The 19207-nt window shown below is 47.9% G+C and overlaps 2 protein-coding genes across 2 annotated transcripts; both read left to right on the plus strand.

Annotated features, from left to right (window-relative positions):
* The first annotated feature begins 2861 nt into the window (after positions 1-2861).
* On the plus strand, positions 2862-5275 carry LOC128306615 (pupal cuticle protein). Its single transcript, XM_053044174.1, has 2 exons — positions 2862-2956; positions 3206-5275. Exons 1-2 carry the CDS (start codon positions 2945-2947, stop codon positions 4265-4267), a joined length of 1074 nt encoding a protein of 357 aa, XP_052900134.1. The 5' UTR covers positions 2862-2944; the 3' UTR covers positions 4268-5275.
* Positions 5276-10191: 4916 nt separating this feature from the next.
* Positions 10192-12850, plus strand: LOC128307296 (glucose transport protein-like). The gene is made up of 3 exons (XM_053045058.1): positions 10192-10351; positions 11248-11697; positions 11766-12850. The coding sequence occupies exons 1-3, from the start codon at positions 10192-10194 to the stop codon at positions 12809-12811; spliced, it is 1656 nt and encodes a 551-aa protein (XP_052901018.1). The 3' UTR covers positions 12812-12850.
* Positions 12851-19207: the final 6357 nt, after the last annotated feature.

Genomic DNA, 19207 nt, shown 5'->3' on the forward strand with positions numbered 1-19207 from the left:
AGGTGGCAAACGGTTACATCGCAAACGCGCGTTTCCGCGTACCGAAAGCGAAAGCAAGGCCACACGGTGGCCCGCAAAAGCACATTTCCATACTCACCGGCCATTTATTGCAGGCGGCGGGAGTAGCCGAAGGAGTACGCAATGAAATGAGTGCAGCGTAGCGTCAATTACGGCATACCTATTACTGCTATTAGCACTACTGCTCGTTACTAGTTAGCTGAGGCGTCGCTGGACGATGGACGAGTCGTGAGAATTTCGGAATTCTTGGAACATCAGCTAAATGTGATCTCCAGTACAATGAGATCCAGTAGGACTGATTTTTTAAATGCAAGTTTAGGAACTCACTATTGACAAGCATTGTCTATCGGAGAAGCCCTATACCTTAAACACTTGAATCAATTCTATAACTTCAAAACCTTGAAGAAGAATTCGAAAATCGTCTAGAACCATGTCCAAGGTCACTTACTTGCATATTACTACTACTGAATGTCACTAGTTAGTTGAGGCGTCTCAGGACGTGAGAATTTCGGAATGCTTGGAGGATCAGTTGAATGTCCAGTCCAGTCCAGTACAATAAGATCCAGTGAATTCTGAAATGCACGACAAGCATTGTCTGTCCGAAAGCCCTAAAACACGTAGATCTATTCTTTAATTTTAAAACCTTGAAGAAGAATTCGAAAATCCTATGGAACTATGTCCAAGGACGTCTTAAAAGTGATAACCCACAAAGTAATGTTCGGTAACTTAGAAAAGATGCATCAAGACGGGTCTAGATTTAATGTACTTAGTACTTGAAGAATTCAACAAAATTCTCTTTTATTCTCTCTGTCTGCTATTGTCACTATCTGATGGATGTCTAATGGTTGTCTCTTAAGTTTTTACACTTGAGAATGATTAGTCTCAATCTCAATTCTCAAAGAAATCTGCAATATTCTCGATTCTGTGTAGAAGAGTTCTTTGTCATACTCTGAATAAGAATTGAAGTATTGAAGAAGACGATGTCCAACCAACCTCCAAGGAGGAAACACGAGAAATAGAAGACGTTGAGTGAATGTCAAGATTATTGATTAACATTGCAGTTGCTGTGTCCAGGAAGCTTCTAGAACTCTCCAGCCAGGCGTACCCCGTCGATCCCCACCATGAAATATTCGCACCTTGTTCGCAAAACGTTCTACCGCCAGGAATCTCGCCAATGCACCAAAACTCCTTTTACTTTCTCGCGGCACGCGGTACTGCAGAGCGCCCGCCATTAATTTCGGTACGGTTGGGTGGGTGGGTTCACAAATCGCTCCCAATTGCAAATCGACGCCCGGTGCCGTGCACCGATGCATTCCGGTGCCAGTGCAACGGTGCCCCGTGGATGTGGACCGTGTCCGAGGCGTGGGGAAAACCGAAAAGAACGGACCGGATAATTTGATGCATGATGCGAGGCGCAGCGCAACCGTACAGGGGAGGGCAAGAACGCGCTGCATTAACTGAAGGCATTCGTTTCCCTTCCTGCTGGATTTTGCACCGCAATTTCTTGACACTTCATTGCGTCGTCGCCTTGGAAAGGGTAGTTTTTTGGGGTGGACTTGAGGGGAATGCGGGTTCCCCTCTCGCGGGTTCTCATTACTGTGCGGTAAAACCGGGCAGGGTGACTGCACCATGTCTCACCAACCACCCACCAACACCTCAGACGGAGCCTCTGTATTTTTTTTTGGACCGAATCTGTAAAGGTGAGGTCCACGGTAGCTGTCTTTTCGTCGCTTTCAAATTCTTTCGAATTCTTTTCCTGCACTGGTTGCGGTCTCTTTCCGCACCGATCACCGGTGTTTAATCTACGCTTCGATCGTTCGGCGATTAATGCGCCCGGTGTACAGTTGGGCACCGCACCACATCCAACGCCTGGGGTACTTCGACACCTCACCATGATGTATCCGCAACCCGGGGGGAAACTGGATCGCATGCTTTGGACACGACGCCGTACGGGAACAGCTCAAGAATCGAATGCCAACCCTTCCCAAAATGATCTTACCGCTCCCCCAGGGGCTGGGCTGTGTCGGCAGTGACTCCACCACGGTCTCGGCGTCGGCACCTGCAACTCTGGTGACTGAGGGCATCCAATTCCATAATTTTACCAAAGCGCCTTAATAATGCGGGGGCAGGCGTGGTAACTATTTTTCCGTGTCTCTCTCTCTCTTTCTCGCACACACACACACACACGCAAGCGAAAAAAAGAAAGATGGCGCAACGAAGCCCGAACGCAGGGTACAATACCTCCCAGTGGCAAAAGCCACACACTGCACAAAACCAATAGACTATCGATCGCTTCCTCACACAACCCCGCACCAAACCCTGTTTCGGCATCAAGATTAGGGAGTAATGGTATGGCTGGGGTCCAACAGTTTCCCGCTCTTGTGTGTGTGTGTCGATGTTGGTGTTGGATGAACCACAGAACAGATGGTTGTGGAGCTGGAAAACTGTGGGGGAGCTTTTTGTTGCTGTTGCAGAGAGCGTTTCAGGCGAACGCGTTTGGCTTAGACGACGATGAGGCCCTTCTCCCCACTCTGTCCGTACCGCCTTGCACACCCGATGCCGTTGCGCGTTGCGTTGCTGTTCTGCGCTCTCTCTCGCCTTTCGGTTTCGGTCGTACCGGCCCGATCGACTATAAAACGCTGTCCCGACGCATTGTTGAGGCACAGTCCGCAAACAGTCCTAGAGTCCTACACTCCTAGGAGGTTTCAGCACTCAAAATCTAGCCAACGGAGAAGACAGTAAGCAGTTGTTGCAAAACCCAAAGCGCCCCATTCGCCCCAAGTGACAACCAACGCCGGAAGTGTGTGGCAGAAGTGTTTTTGTTTTTTTCGGTTTCGCGAGTGTGTGCGATCTTCGTGGTGCAAGTGTGTAGAAAGTGGAGATTTGTTTGTTGCGGTTTTTGTGAGCATAATACGCATACATCACAATGAAGGCATTCGTAAGTAAAGCAAAAAAGCAAATGGGTGCCGTGTGGGTGATCCGCTCCAGGAAGTGATATATGCTCGTACAGATGCTTGTGTCATCCAGCCAACCAACACCAATCAACCTTACCAAGCACTTCCTGTTGCGGAACACAGCACACGAACACACCTACCGTACAACACTCAAACTGAGCGGTGAACTGTTGCCTACCTCGTCCCAATATGCCTTCCCTTACCTCACTGTTGCTTCTTCTTGTCCGTCGCAGGTGCTGGGATCTGCTGTACTGCTGCTGGCTTCGGCCACGGCTTCCGCCTCCTACCTCGGTGTGGCGCTGTCGTCGCAGTACCAGGCGCATGACGGTATCGGTGGGTACGCGTACGGTTACGCCGAACCGAACTCGCAGAAGCACGAAACGAAGGATGCGCACGGTGTTACGCACGGTGGCTACTCGTACGTCGATGCGAACGGGCATGTGCAGAGCGTGAAGTACACGGCCGACCCGATCCACGGCTTCCAGGTGTCCGGTACGAACCTGCCGCAGGGTCCGGCACCGCATGCCGTCCCGGTGCCGGCCTGGAACGCGTACGCGTACGCCCCGGTCGTGCTCGGCCACAATGGTGCCCCGATCGAGACGCCGGAAGTGCAGGCCGCCAAGGCTGCACACTTTGCCGCCCATGCCGCCGCTAAGGCCCGCCTGCACAAGCGCTCGCTGTACCCATCGTGGACGTATGCCGCCGCCGCCCCGGTAGTCCTCGGACACAACGGAGTCCCGCTCGATACGCCCGAAGTTGCGCACGCCAAGGTGGAACACGCTGCCGCACATGCGAAGGCCCTCGGATATGCGCACCCGCAGGCCGGTCCGGTCGCGGACACGCCGGAAGTCGCCCACGCTAAGGCTGCCCACGCTGCCGCCCACGTTGCTGCCCGCGCCAACCATCATGCCGTCGCCCCGGTGACCGTGGCCCACACGCACGCCGTCCATGCCGCGCACGTCAGCCATGCCGCACACTACCCGCAGCACATCCCGGTGATCAAGAACGGAGTGCCGGTCGAAACGCCGGAAGTCCAGCATGCCAAGGCCGCACACTTTGCCGCGGTCGCGAAGGCCCAGGGATATGCGCCGGCCCATGCCCACTCGTACTACCCGCAGCACATCCCGGTCATCCACAACGGTGTGCCGGTGGAGACGCCCGAGGTGCAGCACGCCAAGGCCGCACACTATGTCGCCATCGCGGAGGCTAGCGCACGCGCCGGTTCCGGTGCCTGGGCCCCGGCCGGCCACGAGGACGACGGTAGCTACGATGGCCGATGGGACAACCACTACTAGAGCTCGCGTCTTATTTTTACGGCACGGTCGGATGTGCTTCCGTCACGGTCGCAAAAAAAAAAGAAACGCCACAACTGTATATGCTAACCTAACAATACTCGAACCAAATACTCGAACTCTGTCAAACTCCCGCTGTCTTCTTTCCAAAAACCTGCGGCCACGGTCCGGAGTGAGGAATGCGCCCGCATCTTGCAGTATTATACTCCACAAGCCGTTACCCAGTCCCATCTACTGTTTGTCTATCGTCCCCACTCGCGTGGTTTAGCTTCTGCGAATATCCCGCAGGTGTTCCGGAGGGAGGGTGAGATCTACTGTCATCCCATCCCGCCCAAATGCAAGGCACATGCAGGAGGTTGCTCCCGTTGAGGAAAAACGAAGTAAAACGAGCTAGTAAATTTTGAGTGCGACATCAACCGCCATCACCCTTACAAGGATTGTCTCACCTTCCACGATGCCGGAAGGATGGAGTTTTCCGTATGGCGGAATAGCCATACCCCCGGAAGAAGGTATATAGCGGGAGCCACCATCACACCATGGGAAACCCGGGTTGGACGTCAACATCTCGGAAACGGCCACTCGGTGGGGGTCCTGCACCAACAGCTGCACCCTAAATGCAGCGAGCCCGTTCCGGCTCCTTTCAGAACAGCCAACCAATCGTAAAGGGAACACCGTACATCGTCCAAGCCCGGAACGTCGAGCGAAGCGGCAGGAACCGCCACCAGTGACGCACCGCACAACATACACCGGTGCAACATTCCCGTCCATTACCCTGCCCGAAGATGTGTTACGATGTGCCAGGTTGTGGATGCACCTTCCGCATCTGCAACAGGAAGCAACAAACAACCCTCCTCCTCAGTCAGTCAGAAGTCAAAAACCGACCACCTGCCATGACCATGACCACCATCAGCGAATGAAGACCTCGGGATAGCAACGTATCAACTGCAAACATACATCGAAAATGTATAAAAAATTAAACAAAAAAAAAACACACGAACAAGAGATGTTCCAGCGTGAACATAGCACGGAAACCGGGTGCATGTATAAAAATAATGTCTTCACCACCACCCAGGTTCCGTCGACTTTCAACTTTCCTCTACTTCCTCCCAAAAAAAAAAACTTATTACCAATCTTCCTCTATTACCTTTATAATTTTTGTTTCCTTTGCTCGAACTTCCCTTGCGTTACGAACTTGATCAATAAAGAGAAGAAAAAATGTACCGATTTGCTGTGTTAAATGAATAAAATGTGAGCAGGTTGTGTCGTGTGACTTGATTTGCTTGACTAGCGACTGTACTGTCGGTTGCCTGTGGCGCTTACCCGCCATTACCACATTCATGACATAAGTCAATGGAGTGGGTGCGATGTTTGGGGGGGCGCACTGGAGTTGGTTGTGTAGTCGGAATAGTGGAGAGAACTTCAGTGTTTACTCACGCCACCGGTTTTGCTGCTGCGATGTTTGATTGAGTGCCCCATTTCCTGTTGCATGGCGGTACACGTAATTGGTATGTATGTGCACGGTGTGTGCCCAAGACGGGCGGCACCGGGTTTTGGAGGCAGGATATAGTTTCATTTCCTCCATATGTGTGTATGCGTGCGGGGAAGTAAGTTTTTGGACAGAGATTTTACAATTCTTGGGTGACATCTTTGGGGTCACTCTGAGCACATGTGACATAATTCGGGTGAATTCCCTGAAGGGAATTCCCGCTCGTCCAAGACTCCAAGACTGTGTTTTTTGGGGAAGTGGAACATTACAGCTTGAAGTTCAATGTATTTACTGCAAATACCCAACAAAACCAGGCCGCTGTTAGCTATGGCGAAACCATAGCAGCAAGGTAGCTCCGAAGTCTGCCATATCTTGGCCGGGTTTTTGCCTGTTGTGGTTCATATCGTTTGTTAAACTCTCTTCCGGACATACGTGTACGAGAAGGATGACATCGTCTACCCGGCACAGCACTTCCCCGTGCCCTTCTCCATCGCTTCTTTCGCAGAGACAAGAATTGTCTGGAGTTGACATAACTTCTTCTTCCGCTTGAGACACCCGACAGATATCGTGCTGCTCGTACACGGGAAGGCTTGTTGCCTTTGCCTCCACTGTAACTTGGAAGGTGGAGCAAAACAGATAAAAAAAAACCTCCCAACACACCAGCCAGAGAAAAGTGAAATTCGATACCATTCTAATAAATTGCCCAACTCTCGGGGGCGAAAGCTCCGCCCCGCCTGATAATGCTGACAGGACCGGCAAACCGTGGTCCCATGTGTCCGGTTTCGCATATCATAACCGCACGGTATGAACAATGTCCGAAACATGTTCTAGCTAGCTAATTTCGGTGTGCGGGCACCAACGGCACACAATGGGTTTGGCTTTTGCGGCTTTAATCGGTTTCCGTTTGGCGATGACACTGACAGAGATACGGGACCCGGTACCCGGGTACGACGGTCCCGGAGCCTTTGCCTCATTGTTCGACGGTCAGATGGTCAGCCTGGATCGGCTGGAACGAGCTCTTAATCATGGCTCCCAACCGTCAACGGTGCGGCGGGGTGAAAGAATGGTGCGGCTCGAGTCGAACATCCCCCCGGTGAGTGCCGCTTTGTCGGCGTACCGAGTCCGCTTTGTGCTTCTGGTCCCGGGACACACGTACGAGATGGAAGCGTGAGAGAGTGGGACGGATGGTAAACTGAATTTAGCCAATCGTTCCGTACAGCTTTTGTGAGCGCGTTCGTAATGCTGTCAGTGAAGATGTGTGATGCGTGTTGCCTACCCTACCAGGCGCATTAAGCGTTTACGAGCAGTGAAAAGGGGGGCATCGATGAAAGCTTTCGCAGCAGCAGCAGATCGGTTTTGTATGCACATCGGGTACGTGTGAGAAGGAGAACCGGACGCGTGACCATTTCATCGCTGCATCTATTTTGCCGGCCCTGCCCGACACAGAGAGCCTCACAATCTAATCAAACCCCGCACACACACACACACACACACATACGTGCGTGCGTGCCTCGTAACGGTCCGAGCAATTGGTGGTTAAAAATAGATTTCTGCTCGCTCGCTTGCAGCTTAACGCAATTCAACAGCGTGAAGTGTTGCCTCGTCTTCTCGTACAAGTGCATGCCGTGGGGAACTGACACGCGACAGCCACGTCACTGTGCAGCAGGACAAATTACTTGCGTACTTGCCGTTTGCTACCCCTGCTTCCGGTTCCGAACCGTGAACGGTTTTCCGGTACCGTGTACCAGGCGTCAGCACCAATGCATCTAATCGTTTGGCCCCCGCACTGGATGGCATTGTTTCGGCGCCATTACCCGACACATACACACTGAGCACACCGAGCAGGACTCATCGTTCCATGGGGGCAGGTGTTGCTTTCGTATGAAGACTGACAGCTGGATGGATTGATCGGTATAATCACTGTCATCGGGAGAGGGAAAAAACAGTACCGTACCAGGCAGCAAACCTGGGCACAGATTGGCATGAATGTAAATTGTCCCCACGCACCGAGTACCATTTGAACCTCCCCCCGATACACCGCTTCGCTTGGGTTGTGTTGAGAGCACCCCCCCGATCGATGACTCCGTCTCGGTAATGGAAATGGACTGGAAAATGTACGCTGTGGGGGATAACTTTACGCAGTAATGATGTGCAGTCGGAGTCTCTAGATGGAACATATGAGCTCCAGGGCGGATTTGTTCCACCTGACCTCCTGATCGATGGAAATTCCTTTTATATTAATGCCTCATTATGAACTTTTTTGAAAAGACATACAGCTTCTTTATATCTTCCAATCCTGAGTATACTAATGTATTAATTTAGTATATTCATCATGTTAGAATGTTTTGCCTCATCTCGGCAATTTCGAAAACTAGAATGAGATAAGCCTTATCTACTGAAATTGGTGTCCGGCTTGCAAACGCCTGAAAGTATACAATTGTCATTTGTCGATTATATTGTCTTAGTTTATGTTTCATGAGGCTCCAAAAGTTTCAAGGCTTTTATCGATTGACGTCCGCAACACAATGCAGTGGTAAACTATCAAACTGTATAAATAACTTCCAAGTTGGAGAATTCCAAGTTGGAAAATCCAATTTCGACTATCGCAGAAATAGAACGGTTTGTTTCCAAAATAGAACACGTGATATTCTTCTCACCCTGCGCTGAGTTCTACTCGAAACAGAATAAAGTATAACATTTCAAACCTGTTTCGTTTCGGTTCTGCATCGACTGCTCCAGTTCCGGTGCAGCAGAACTGTCAAACAATCAATTTTTATCGCTCGTCTCTCCTTATCGGGTGCACCAGCCTACGAAACCAATCGAATGGTAAACATGAGCGGGATTGGCGGATAAACAGACCGGCTACAGTAAGAACCTTTCGCAGCTTGGCTTAACGGAATGCGACAAGAGGCATACGAAAAACAAGCAAAACAAACAAACCAATACAAAACCTAATCACGCCACAGCCACTCGGATGAATCCTCATTCTGATCGCGTGTTCTGACCGTTTGGTGTGTGTTTTTTTTGCTTCGAGCCCCTCCCCCCAACCCCCATCGCCCACAACGGCGAAGATGCCGCCATCATGCAAAACTATTATTATGATGTTTGTTGTGTGTTGTGAAAGAAATACGACGGAAATGGCGGCTTTGGATGATTTGCCCGAACGTATGCGTGTGTGTGTTTGTCTGCTTTTCACTATATTCCTCCGAAGGTCGCCGATCAGTCGGCAGTCACGGATTGGCCAAAACATCGTACGATGTAAAACCCGGGCCCCCGTGATCACTCCCGCCGCCTACACGTTCATACGTCACGCTTGTATACAGAGATCTTCCCCGAGCACCCGAGGCGTTTCCTTCCATCCGGCGAGATAAGAAAGGAACTCGGCCACTGTCAGCACCGTTCTCGAGCAGCCACGCTAGAATGCTAATCACTGCACATTAGCTGGCAAGAGTTTGCGTCTGTGTTGGTGGCTGTTAGTATACGTAGGGGACGACAAAATGGAAGGAATGGGTTACGTTAGGCGCTTGCTTCCCGCACTTACACTCGTCGCGCGACCGTCGCCGGTAGCGTAAAACGATAAGGTGAGTTTTGGAAACCCGGATTCGGTGTATCGGGGAATAGTAGCAGGCCAGGGGGGGGGGGTGACGATTGCCGGAGTTCCCGGTCACATTTGCCCCAAGCCGCATATGGGTCGTGTTGCGACAGCGAGATATTTTCGTGTGTTATCAACAAACCGGCCACTGCTTCAAACTGCATAATTCAACTAAATAATTTATTATTGGCAGCTGTCAGTCGGCCTGCCCTTTGCTCGTGTGCAGTGATACAGCAGCGGAACGCGTGATGGCAGATCCCAAGAACACGTTCCGACAGCGCCGGGTGGCGTCTCAGCGCAATCACACCGCGGCTGTATGAGTATGCCGGCTTGTAGGCGCTTATCACCATCGTTACCCCCGAAAAAAAGAGGAAAAAAAAACCTTGCAATGCAATAGAACAAACCGTTTAAAAACGCACGTTGTCGGCGTCTGGTTGGGAAGCGGACGGTTATCTGACAGCGAGGCAGATTTGTCGAACGTCCTCTTTTCACTTCCAGTCGGTGAGATGGTGGTTGCGGTTGACGGTGTTGGTGAGCGGTGGAAGACGGCCAGAGCCTGCGATAGCCGGTGATTCGGGCGGCATTCTTACTGCGAGCGAACCACAGCTCAGTCCAGTACCTGCGACGTTCAGCTCTGGACGTGTAAGTCATTCTATACGCGGTGAAGTTTTCTGTGTGATCTCCAGTGCACGGAAGCGTATTCATTTGTGAGCCGTGTGTGAGGAATTCGAGATTCTTGAGTCCTAAAAGTGTGTAATAGTTACTACCTACTAGTGTACTTACCAGTACTTTCGTACGCTGGGGAGTTCTTGAGGTGAGGTGCAGGTGTGAGCAATTAGCGCTAGCGTAATGACACGCGAGTTTGGTAAGGTACAGCCTCAGAACTCTTCCCGCAACATCATCAGCAATCAAAGCAGCAGTAACAGTAGCCTCGATAGCAGTCACGCAGCGAAAATGCGCAAACCACTGCTGGACGAAAAATGGACATCCATTCTATACACCTTGGTCGGTAAGTGTCTCATTAATCTTTTTATTGCAAGTTGTTCAAGAGTTCGACAAGCGCACCGAAATCTTCTCGATTTTGTTCCTCATTCGCATGCTGGAAACAATAAGGATTTGAAGAAAGTTTAAGCGATGGTGCGTTGTTTTTTTTTTCGAGTATCCCCCACGTGGATACTCGTAGTTGCCTGCTGGCAATCTTGTTTCACTTTTAACTTGTTGCTAAATTTCCGTCAGCCGGAAGGGACAGCATATCACTGTTTTGCAGCAGCAGTAACAGGTCCTTTGGTATAACAGTGCCGTTGGCATCATAAAACAAACATCCAGGATCTTAAGGTTGGAGTTTTAAGGAACTTTGGATAATGGAAAACTCAGGAATGATTTTGTTTTTGCAGTTGGGTGCTGCAAATATGATAAACCTTCAGTTTTCGAGTAACATACCAGATGTATATGACTTACTTTTCGGGGAAGTTGCGGAATAAACGGCAGAGGAAAATGTCGGATATACCTTTAGGGCAATATTTTGAAGATGTCGCATATTGAATTTCTGATAATTGAGTGTCATCCATATTGAGTCGTATTAAGAGCAGTGTTCTAGGTCAAGATTGCATCAGTTCCGGGTATCACCTTTGTATTGTGCCATTTTGAAGCGCAATAGAACGAGTCACTGATAAAGTACATCCTGGTCATTGGTCAAGGTATCTTGACCTCAAGGATTCCCGAGTGACTTCTTTTGCTGGTGAAAGTATAATTGGATTATTATTGAGATATTCTTTAAAAGTTTTATGAATGACGAGTTTCTCGATAAACACCACGAGGTCATGGTTGTGGAGTAGTTGAAGAATATAATTGAGAATGGCGCCGAGTATTGGATGGACCTTACTAATAGCAAGAATATTTTCACAGCGGCACTCACGTACGTCACGGCTGGCACAATGGTGGGCTGGAGTAGTGGCACCTTCCGCCGTTCCGTCTCATCCTCTTCGGAACACGTTCCGCTACCATTGCTAGACAACTGGAGCATTTCGCTAGCCGCCACACCAGCCATCGTAATCACCGTGACCGCCTGCGTTGTCCATCGCTGCTACCGCTGGATCGGTACGAAAGCCTTCCTGTTGACGGCGTCCCTGTTGGCGATCGGTTCGAGTGCACTGGAAGCATACGGTTTTACCTACTGGAGTGCTAGTGCGGCCCGTATCTTGGCCGGGATATCGGCAGGTATTGCGTTCACGCTCGTACCGTCGTACGTCGACGAGTTCGGTGGGGCGACTCGTCTTAATGCGCAAAACCGACCCCCACTGGATGAGATACTAGCGGCTGCCTTACCGTTGGGTGTGTTACTTCGCTTCGGTGCTGGTAAGTAACCTGGTTGCTATTTCTTTTCAGCGCATCTTTTAAATTGTGTACTCGGCCTCGGCTTTCAGATCTACTTCCACAGCCTGCCGACCCGCTGTGGAACGCGCTTCGTTGGGGTGCCCTGCCCGGACTCGCCTTTGTGGGACTGCTGTTCCTGCCCGAATCCGCGCGATTCCTCTGCGTGAGTGGACGTGTATCGCAGGCCGCTATTATCCTGCAACGCACGCATGAGCCCACCACACAGCCCGGTCTGCAGGAGTGTCTCGCACGCTGGCAACAACCCGGCCCGGGACTGGTCGAAGCTATCAATCGTCAGGCGAACCTTACGCTGCTGCTGCCACTGCTCGCGCTTTTCGCATTTCAAGCGTTTGTCGGCGCACTGCCGATGCTGTTCTATCTGACGGATCTACTCGAGCTGGCCGGCCAGCAGCAGTTACCGGAGCAGAGCTCCGCCATGCTGGTGGCGATCTTCACCGTCACGGTAGCGCTCAGTCGCTGCCTCAACCGCAGCCAGCTTCAGCAGCGCCCGTTGCTGGTGCTCAGTGCGCTGTTGATCACAGCGGGGGCACTCGCCCTAGGTTGGCACTGTCACGAGCGGCGCACCCGCAACCTCGACCTCACCGAGACGAGCACCGAGTGGCCGTTGTACTGCTTTGGGCTCATGTACGCCGCGTACGCGTTCGGGTTCCACCGATTGCCCGGGGCGTTGCTCACGGCCGAGGCGGCCGATGAGAACCTGTTCGCGTTGCGAACTCTCGCCACCGCCATCTGCTGGGGTTCGGTGTATCTCGCCGTACGGCTGCTTCCCGTCCTGCTGAGCACGATCGGGCTTGGCTGGGTGCTCTGGAACATAGCGCTGATAGCGCTGTCCGCCGCCGGTCTGGTGCTACTCTGCCTGCCCGGTCAGGACGATTACGCACACAAGGCGCTGCCAGGCATTGGCACCAACTCGATGACTTCCTCGGTGTGCTCATCCGGTTCTAACTCACCCGCCGCATCCAGCTGTTGGCCATGCTCCAACACAACCTCAACCCCGGATGCAATCGTGCCGGAGATGTTCAAGCCCAGCGAGAACCTTACGGAGCAGGTAGTCACAGGACCGGAACTGGTTTGAACAACTGCAAAGTTTGAAAGCTTCCCAATGTGGAAGACAATGTGGAGGAGAATGAAGGGAAGAAAAGACTGATTATACATCCATCTTGTTTCGATGTTTCGATGTTTCCAAACTCGAACAATCAACTGGCAAACGCTATCAGCGTGATGGAGGAAACATCCCGTGTTCTCGCGGGTTTTCCAACGTACCCTTTTTGAGGACGTTTTTTACTGTTGTTGAGAGTTGTTTTTTGTTTTTTACTCACCATGACGAAAGCTACTCGAAAGTTAGCTACAAACACACGTTTGTGGCACATGATTCATTAGGGCAGAGTTGACGGGCAATAGCGGAAGGAGTAGATAGATAAGACACTTTCTTTCTCGTTTTGTAGCTAAATTAAAAGAAACGAAACAAAACAACGAAAAAAAAAAACAGAGATCAAGATAACGCGAAACGAAACTAGCTGATTAGTAGAAGAGGCGAGAACTTGTACTTTGCATGAATTGGGCTTGAACTCAGGGCGTTGTTGATGGAAAGACACAGGAAACGCGTCGACGTACGCTAATCAGAACCCTTAGGTACTCATTGTTATATTACGCGTTACGTTAGTGAGTAAGCAATAAACGCAAAACCCTTTTTATTGGTTTTGATAATATGTATATGAAAATAGCTAAGAAGCAGGTAGAAGCAACAGAAGAAGCGGAAAAAACCGAACAGAACTTTTTAATAAAAAAACACACCCAGGAGGTTATTTTTTAATGTATATGTTTGAACAAATTGAATCTATTTGTCTGTTGGTTTATTTGGAATGTTGATCTTCGTTTTTTCCTCTCTTCTTCTACACTCTCCTTTCCTTTTTTCTTGCCTATCTCTTTATCCGGTTACACTGCATGATTTGTTTGTCTGTTTGTTTCCGTTCGCATATGCTTGTGTGTTATTGTTGGTTTATTTTCCTTTTTTTGTTCTGTTGTTTTTACTATTGTTCTTCATTTTGTTTCTCTTCTTCCTTATTTTCACATTTTCTTTATTCTTATCAACCTTTTCTTACTTTTTCTTCCTTCTCTTGCTACACTTACTTTTCCTTTCTGTGATTGTATTTTTGGAGTTGTGTTTGTTAGTTTGCTAGTTTTGTTTTCGTTCTTTCCTCTCTTCTTCTTCTTCTTCTTCCTTCTTTGTGCTCACACTTTAGCCCTTCCAACATTACCCTTTGGGGAAAAATAAAGAGAAAATAGTACATGGGGAAATTGGCAATGAATGAGGATGAGGTTCATTGATCACACTTACACGAGGACTTAAAAACAAACGGAACACTATCGGGAGTGGAACAGTGTGTAGCGAACGAACAGAACAAAACAGGGTAAAGTGTAAGAATTATGGACATTTAGAACTAGTTTCATAGCTATCTCATACAATCGATTAGTCTGTAGTGCTCTCTCATTCCCAGGTGAAGGAACGAGATATTGGAGTATGAAGGGGGCGAAAAAATATGTATGTATCGTTATGATTATGCCGCTTTGTTACGTCTCTAACGGGTTTCACTGATGTTGTTTGCTACTTTGCTGTAGTGATTTTGGTTTTGTTTTGTATGTTTTATGTTTGTCTCTGTTCTTCTGTTTTTAGCTTTTTTTTTCTTTTCGTGTAACTTTTAAAACATTACCGCGTGTACTGTTTCTCTCTTTGTTTTGTTTTGTTTTTCTTGTCTATTTTGTTTGTTTGTAGTTTTCTTCTGTTTCCTTTTGTCTATATATATTTTCCCACTTCACTTTTGCTGCTATATGTTATATTCACATTATGTTGTAAGTAAATTCTATTCTTTTAAGCAATTAATGTACATCTATCTCTCTTTTCCCCTACATGTATAATGCATACAGGTTTTGTTGAAGCTCCTCGATCAGTGTTGCTTCGGGTGAGTGTACGGTTTTGTTTGTTTGTTTGTTTGTTTGTTTGTTTAGATTAGAACTTTGTGCTACATTTACAGTTGTTTAACAGGTGTTTTCCACGCACGCACGTTTGAACAGATCGGCACGTGTGCGTGTTGCTGTGTGTGTAAATCGGTTTTAGCGTGTGCTTGTGTGCGTGCGTGTATCATTCGTCCCACTTTGCAACATACACACCTACAAAACATAACACAGACGTAACAGTGAAACAGCAATCTCCAGGACATCGTCTCAGGATAACCCAGCGTGTGACTTTTAGCTATTTCCTGCCCGCACACTCTCTCACTTGTCAGGAAGCATTTTATATATCTCTCTCTCACTCCCTCTCGTCGTGCACCGCAACCAGCGTGCGTAATGATAATAAATGTTTTGCCATTTATAAAACCACTTCGCGCGCGTTTCGGTGCAGCAGCTTGTTTATGGTGTTAATGCTATTTTAAGTTTATTTTATCCTCCACTCATCATCATCATATGGTTTTTTGCCAGTTTTTCTTGCATGCTGCAGAACTGTGCTGCTCGACGAAAACGACATTCAAACGGTTTCATTGTCAGCATTCGCCGACGGTTTGCCCCTAGGATTTTCTTTCATTTTGTATATCTTTTTTTCCTGTTTCATTCTTTTGTTGCTTTCTGGACCAGCCACCTTTTGTTTTGTTTTATTTTTTTTTGTAGGGAGGCTGCTCGTTAGGACGCATTTCATGCATGTACGACAAGAAGTTCAACTAGACAACAAGAAACAACAATTAGTAGGCGCATATTGTACTCGTTTTTCTTTGCGATTTGGGATGCGTATGACGGTGTTGGTTGTGTTGTGTATATATATATACCTTAAGGATTTGTATAAAAGATTTTTTTTCGTGTAATAAGAAGAACGAGAGTTAATTTATCAGTGTTTTTTTTGTTTTGTTTGTTCTATAGTAAATGTTTTCACTGTTTTGTCACACTTTTTGTCTGTTTATTAGCTCACCTTCCTTTATTCTGTTGTGGGTGCTGCGTGCAACACACACTAGGGTGTAGTAACGCACACGCATGTGAAGCGTTACGAGCATGGTGGGATGAAACCTTCGCGATGCACTGCGGATAGTATATCTCACAGGCGCTCAGCTGCTACCGATGGTGGACCGCAAGCTTGCAGTGTGCTTTTGCCTCGCGTAAACCCCCCATCCGTTTTACCCGGCCGGAAAAGCGAAAAATTGGGAACGAAGAAGAAGAATACACCCCAACACATGCAAACGGCAACCGTATGTGTGTGTGTGTGTGTGTGTGTAGCTACTGTTTCATGTAAAGGCTTTAAGTCTTTTCGGAATTGGTTGAAACCGGAAGGAAAACGCGGGAAAAAAACATCCAAAGACTCCCCCCTCCCTCCCATACACACAAACGCAACTATGTGCATCTGGGTTGCGTGTTTAAAGCACTTTAAATGGGTGCGTGTGTGTTAGTTGTTGTTTTGATTGTAATGTGTTGTAACGCTTGCTTCGTTTGGCGCGCGAAGAAGGAACGGATTTTCGTTTACCAGCACAAGCACCGCAGCACTGTTTGCTTGTGCTTTCGGGGCTCGCGTGTACCCGCGTCCTTTCCACGCTGGGCAGGGCATCAGAAACTTTTCCCTTTTTGCAAACGGGGGCACGCAAACAAAACGCTTCCTTTACTCGTGGCTGTAAAATGTTTGTCTGTTTGTCTAACCCTAAGCACGACAACAGGCTTCATTGACAAAGGGGGGTGGTGAGGTGGGAGTTTGAGGGTGGAATGGCGAGGGGGTTGACTTATTAAAATCACCCTTACCGGTTGCATTCCTGGATTTGCTCTCGCAAGTTCATGCTTGCATGCTGGCTGGAGTGAGCGATGTTTGAAAATTATTGTTTTCATTGTGTTTCATCCCTGCCACCCCCTTCCCATCTGCCCTTTGTCGGAGGTGGAGGAACGACCTTTTAATGATGGTGTTGTTTTGCGTGTTGTTGCCACTCTGCCCCATTTGCCATGTTCTAAACCGTCTCCAGGCACACTATCGCCCACTGGATGGCGAGGGAAGGGAGGGAGGAGAGGGAGGGGAGGATGAAGGAGGTTCACTTTTCATCGAGAGTACACACACGCACGTACAGATCAGTAGCAAGCTAGGTATCGGTACGGTCGGATCGTTGCTCGCCTCGGCAACATCAATTCCCGCCCGTCCGGTTGTTATCAAGCATTGGGCTGCTAATTAGCCGTAATGGTGTAGTGATTGCTGTCCTGATGTAAAGGAGTTGACAGCAATATAAAGAGTGAGAGCGAAGGAGAGAGGGAAAGGAATGGATGAAGGGGAAACAACGGTAAGCGGAAGCATAAATTTCTTCCTTCCCCTAACCTCAACCTCAGCGAAACCCGCCCTGCTGCAAACCCTGCTAAGCGGACCAGTCAGGACCAGAAGGACTCGCAGAAGGATGCAAACAACTTGTACCATTCTGTTGGAGTAACGTCGCCACCATTGTTTAGCCGCCCACATTCGACGTGCTGCCTGGAAGGTTTTCCACCTTGGCTGTTTGGTACTTTAATTTTCTGTAGTTTTATTTTGCATTTTACCCGTATTATATGATAAACATTTACACTTACACTATGCTACATATTTATAGTTACACAAAGTGAAATTACCAGACACACATACCAGATTGAAGTTGGTTTGTTTGTTTTTTTTTTGTTGTTGTTACAGGTAAAACACTAAAAAGCGCACACTCAGCGATGTGGTTGTAATTTGGGGGATTGCATAGATTTAGGCGTACAAATTGGGCCAGGGTCGCATCAATGTTTGAGCTGCTATTTTTGGAATATGCGTTATTATTTTAAAACTTTCATCATTAACCTTTTTTCATTATTTAGTAATTGTTTAATTGATTTTGTTTGGTATTAAATATTTTTCGTTTTTAATAAATTATTATGTATTAAATATTTAAAAGTATCCGTATCTGACAAAATAGACAAATTCGTGCTAAAAAAACCTTGCAGCGATTGTTTTGTATTTACCACTGAATCAACACCCGAGTGCCTCGTCTAAAGGGTTCCTAACGATGGGATAGTCGAGTGGTTTCTGTACATTCCATGTACTCTCAGAGGATATTAATTTAAACTAATTTATCGGATACGGTAAAAGATTTTTGTTGTCCTGCTTTGCCCCCACTTGTAGTTAAAAGCAACGGTGTAAATGAAAGCTGATATAAATTAAGGATATACGTGTTAAGTAAATTAAGTTTTTAAGAAGGAACTCATTACAACTTATTATATTTATTACTGACTCGTGTTAAAAATACTATAACGGTTATTACTTTCATATCAAGATTAAACTGTTTTTTAATACTTAAATGTTTTAAATCTTTATGATATATATTTAGGTACCTTCATGTATCTTAATAGAAAGATTATGGCCAAATTGATTTGAATGTGTCCAATTGAAAATAATAGATACGAGTTTAAAGTAGTTAGGAAGAAAATTCTGTGCATAAAGCTTTATGTAAAAAAGCCTTTCGCTTATTATTTAATACTTGTATAAAATACAAACTTAATTCTATATGAACTTTTTTATATCTTTTGCTCTAATTTATACTAATTTTTTGGATACAAGCAATGAACTCAAGAAAGAAACGTGTGTTTTTTCCTAAACACCTAATACAATACATTTTACAAGAATATAATGGAAATATAATTATTGCTTCTCGAAATTTAATCAACTAAAAATAATCGAATTTGCTTTCTTTTTCGATTATTGATGACTAATGACTACAGAAAACTAATACATTTAATTTAATTTGTAATTTGTTAAGGCGTAAGCATTGTGATGTGACGCTGGTACAATTTTTGCGCCTGCATTGTATGCAACCGTGCTGCACGTCCGTGTGGTGGGCTCTTCCTAATGTTTTAACTGTACGCGTTTTTCTTTTTATTTGGTTTCGAGGCGGCTTTTCATGATAGGCGATAGGTAGAATGATATGCTAGGTGAACGTTATGGCGTTATGTACAGGGGGCGTTATCACCCCCACCCCCCTACCTCCTCCCATCCAACCCTTTTATCATCCCTTCCTTTTCTCCCGCGCGGGTGTGTGTGCTCTAGCTCTGGTCGCAAAAGTGCCAGATCGAGCGATCCCAAAACGATCAAATGTTTAGCCGCCGGAGGCTGCGCGAAGTGTCCGGCTCGAGACGGTTCCGCAGTGGTGGTAGTGGAGCAAGCGGATGACCCTGCAGCGGTCCAATTCCACTACCACCGCCAGCTGCAGGGTTTTCCATCACCAGCGGATGGCAGATGTCGTACACGTTCGGGGTGCGCACTGTGCCGCCACTGCCGGTGCCGGTGGACGTACTCGGCCCGGCCGCTGTCACTGTGTGGGAGGTGGCACTACCGCTCGCGTTACTGCTGGTGACAACGGTCCCCACACTGCTGATGCTACTCCTCCCACCATGCCCACTAGCCTCCCCAACATTACCCCCCGTACTGCCTCCTACTCCACCACCTCCTCCA

This window comes from Anopheles moucheti, chromosome X (genome assembly GCF_943734755.1).
Source record: "Anopheles moucheti chromosome X, idAnoMoucSN_F20_07, whole genome shotgun sequence".
NCBI classification, from domain to species: Eukaryota; Metazoa; Arthropoda; class Insecta; order Diptera; family Culicidae; genus Anopheles; species Anopheles moucheti.

Excerpts from the sequence above, each read along its gene's own strand:
- LOC128307296 (XM_053045058.1), top strand. The coding sequence starts at position 10,192 with ATGACACGCGAGTTTGGTAAGGTACAGCCTCAGAACTCTTCCCGCAAC. Across the intron at positions 10,352-11,247 it reads CATTCTATACACCTTGGTCG|CGGCACTCACGTACGTCACG; the intron begins GTAAGTGTCTCA and ends ATATTTTCACAG. Across the intron at positions 11,698-11,765 it reads GTTACTTCGCTTCGGTGCTG|ATCTACTTCCACAGCCTGCC; the intron begins GTAAGTAACCTG and ends CTCGGCTTTCAG.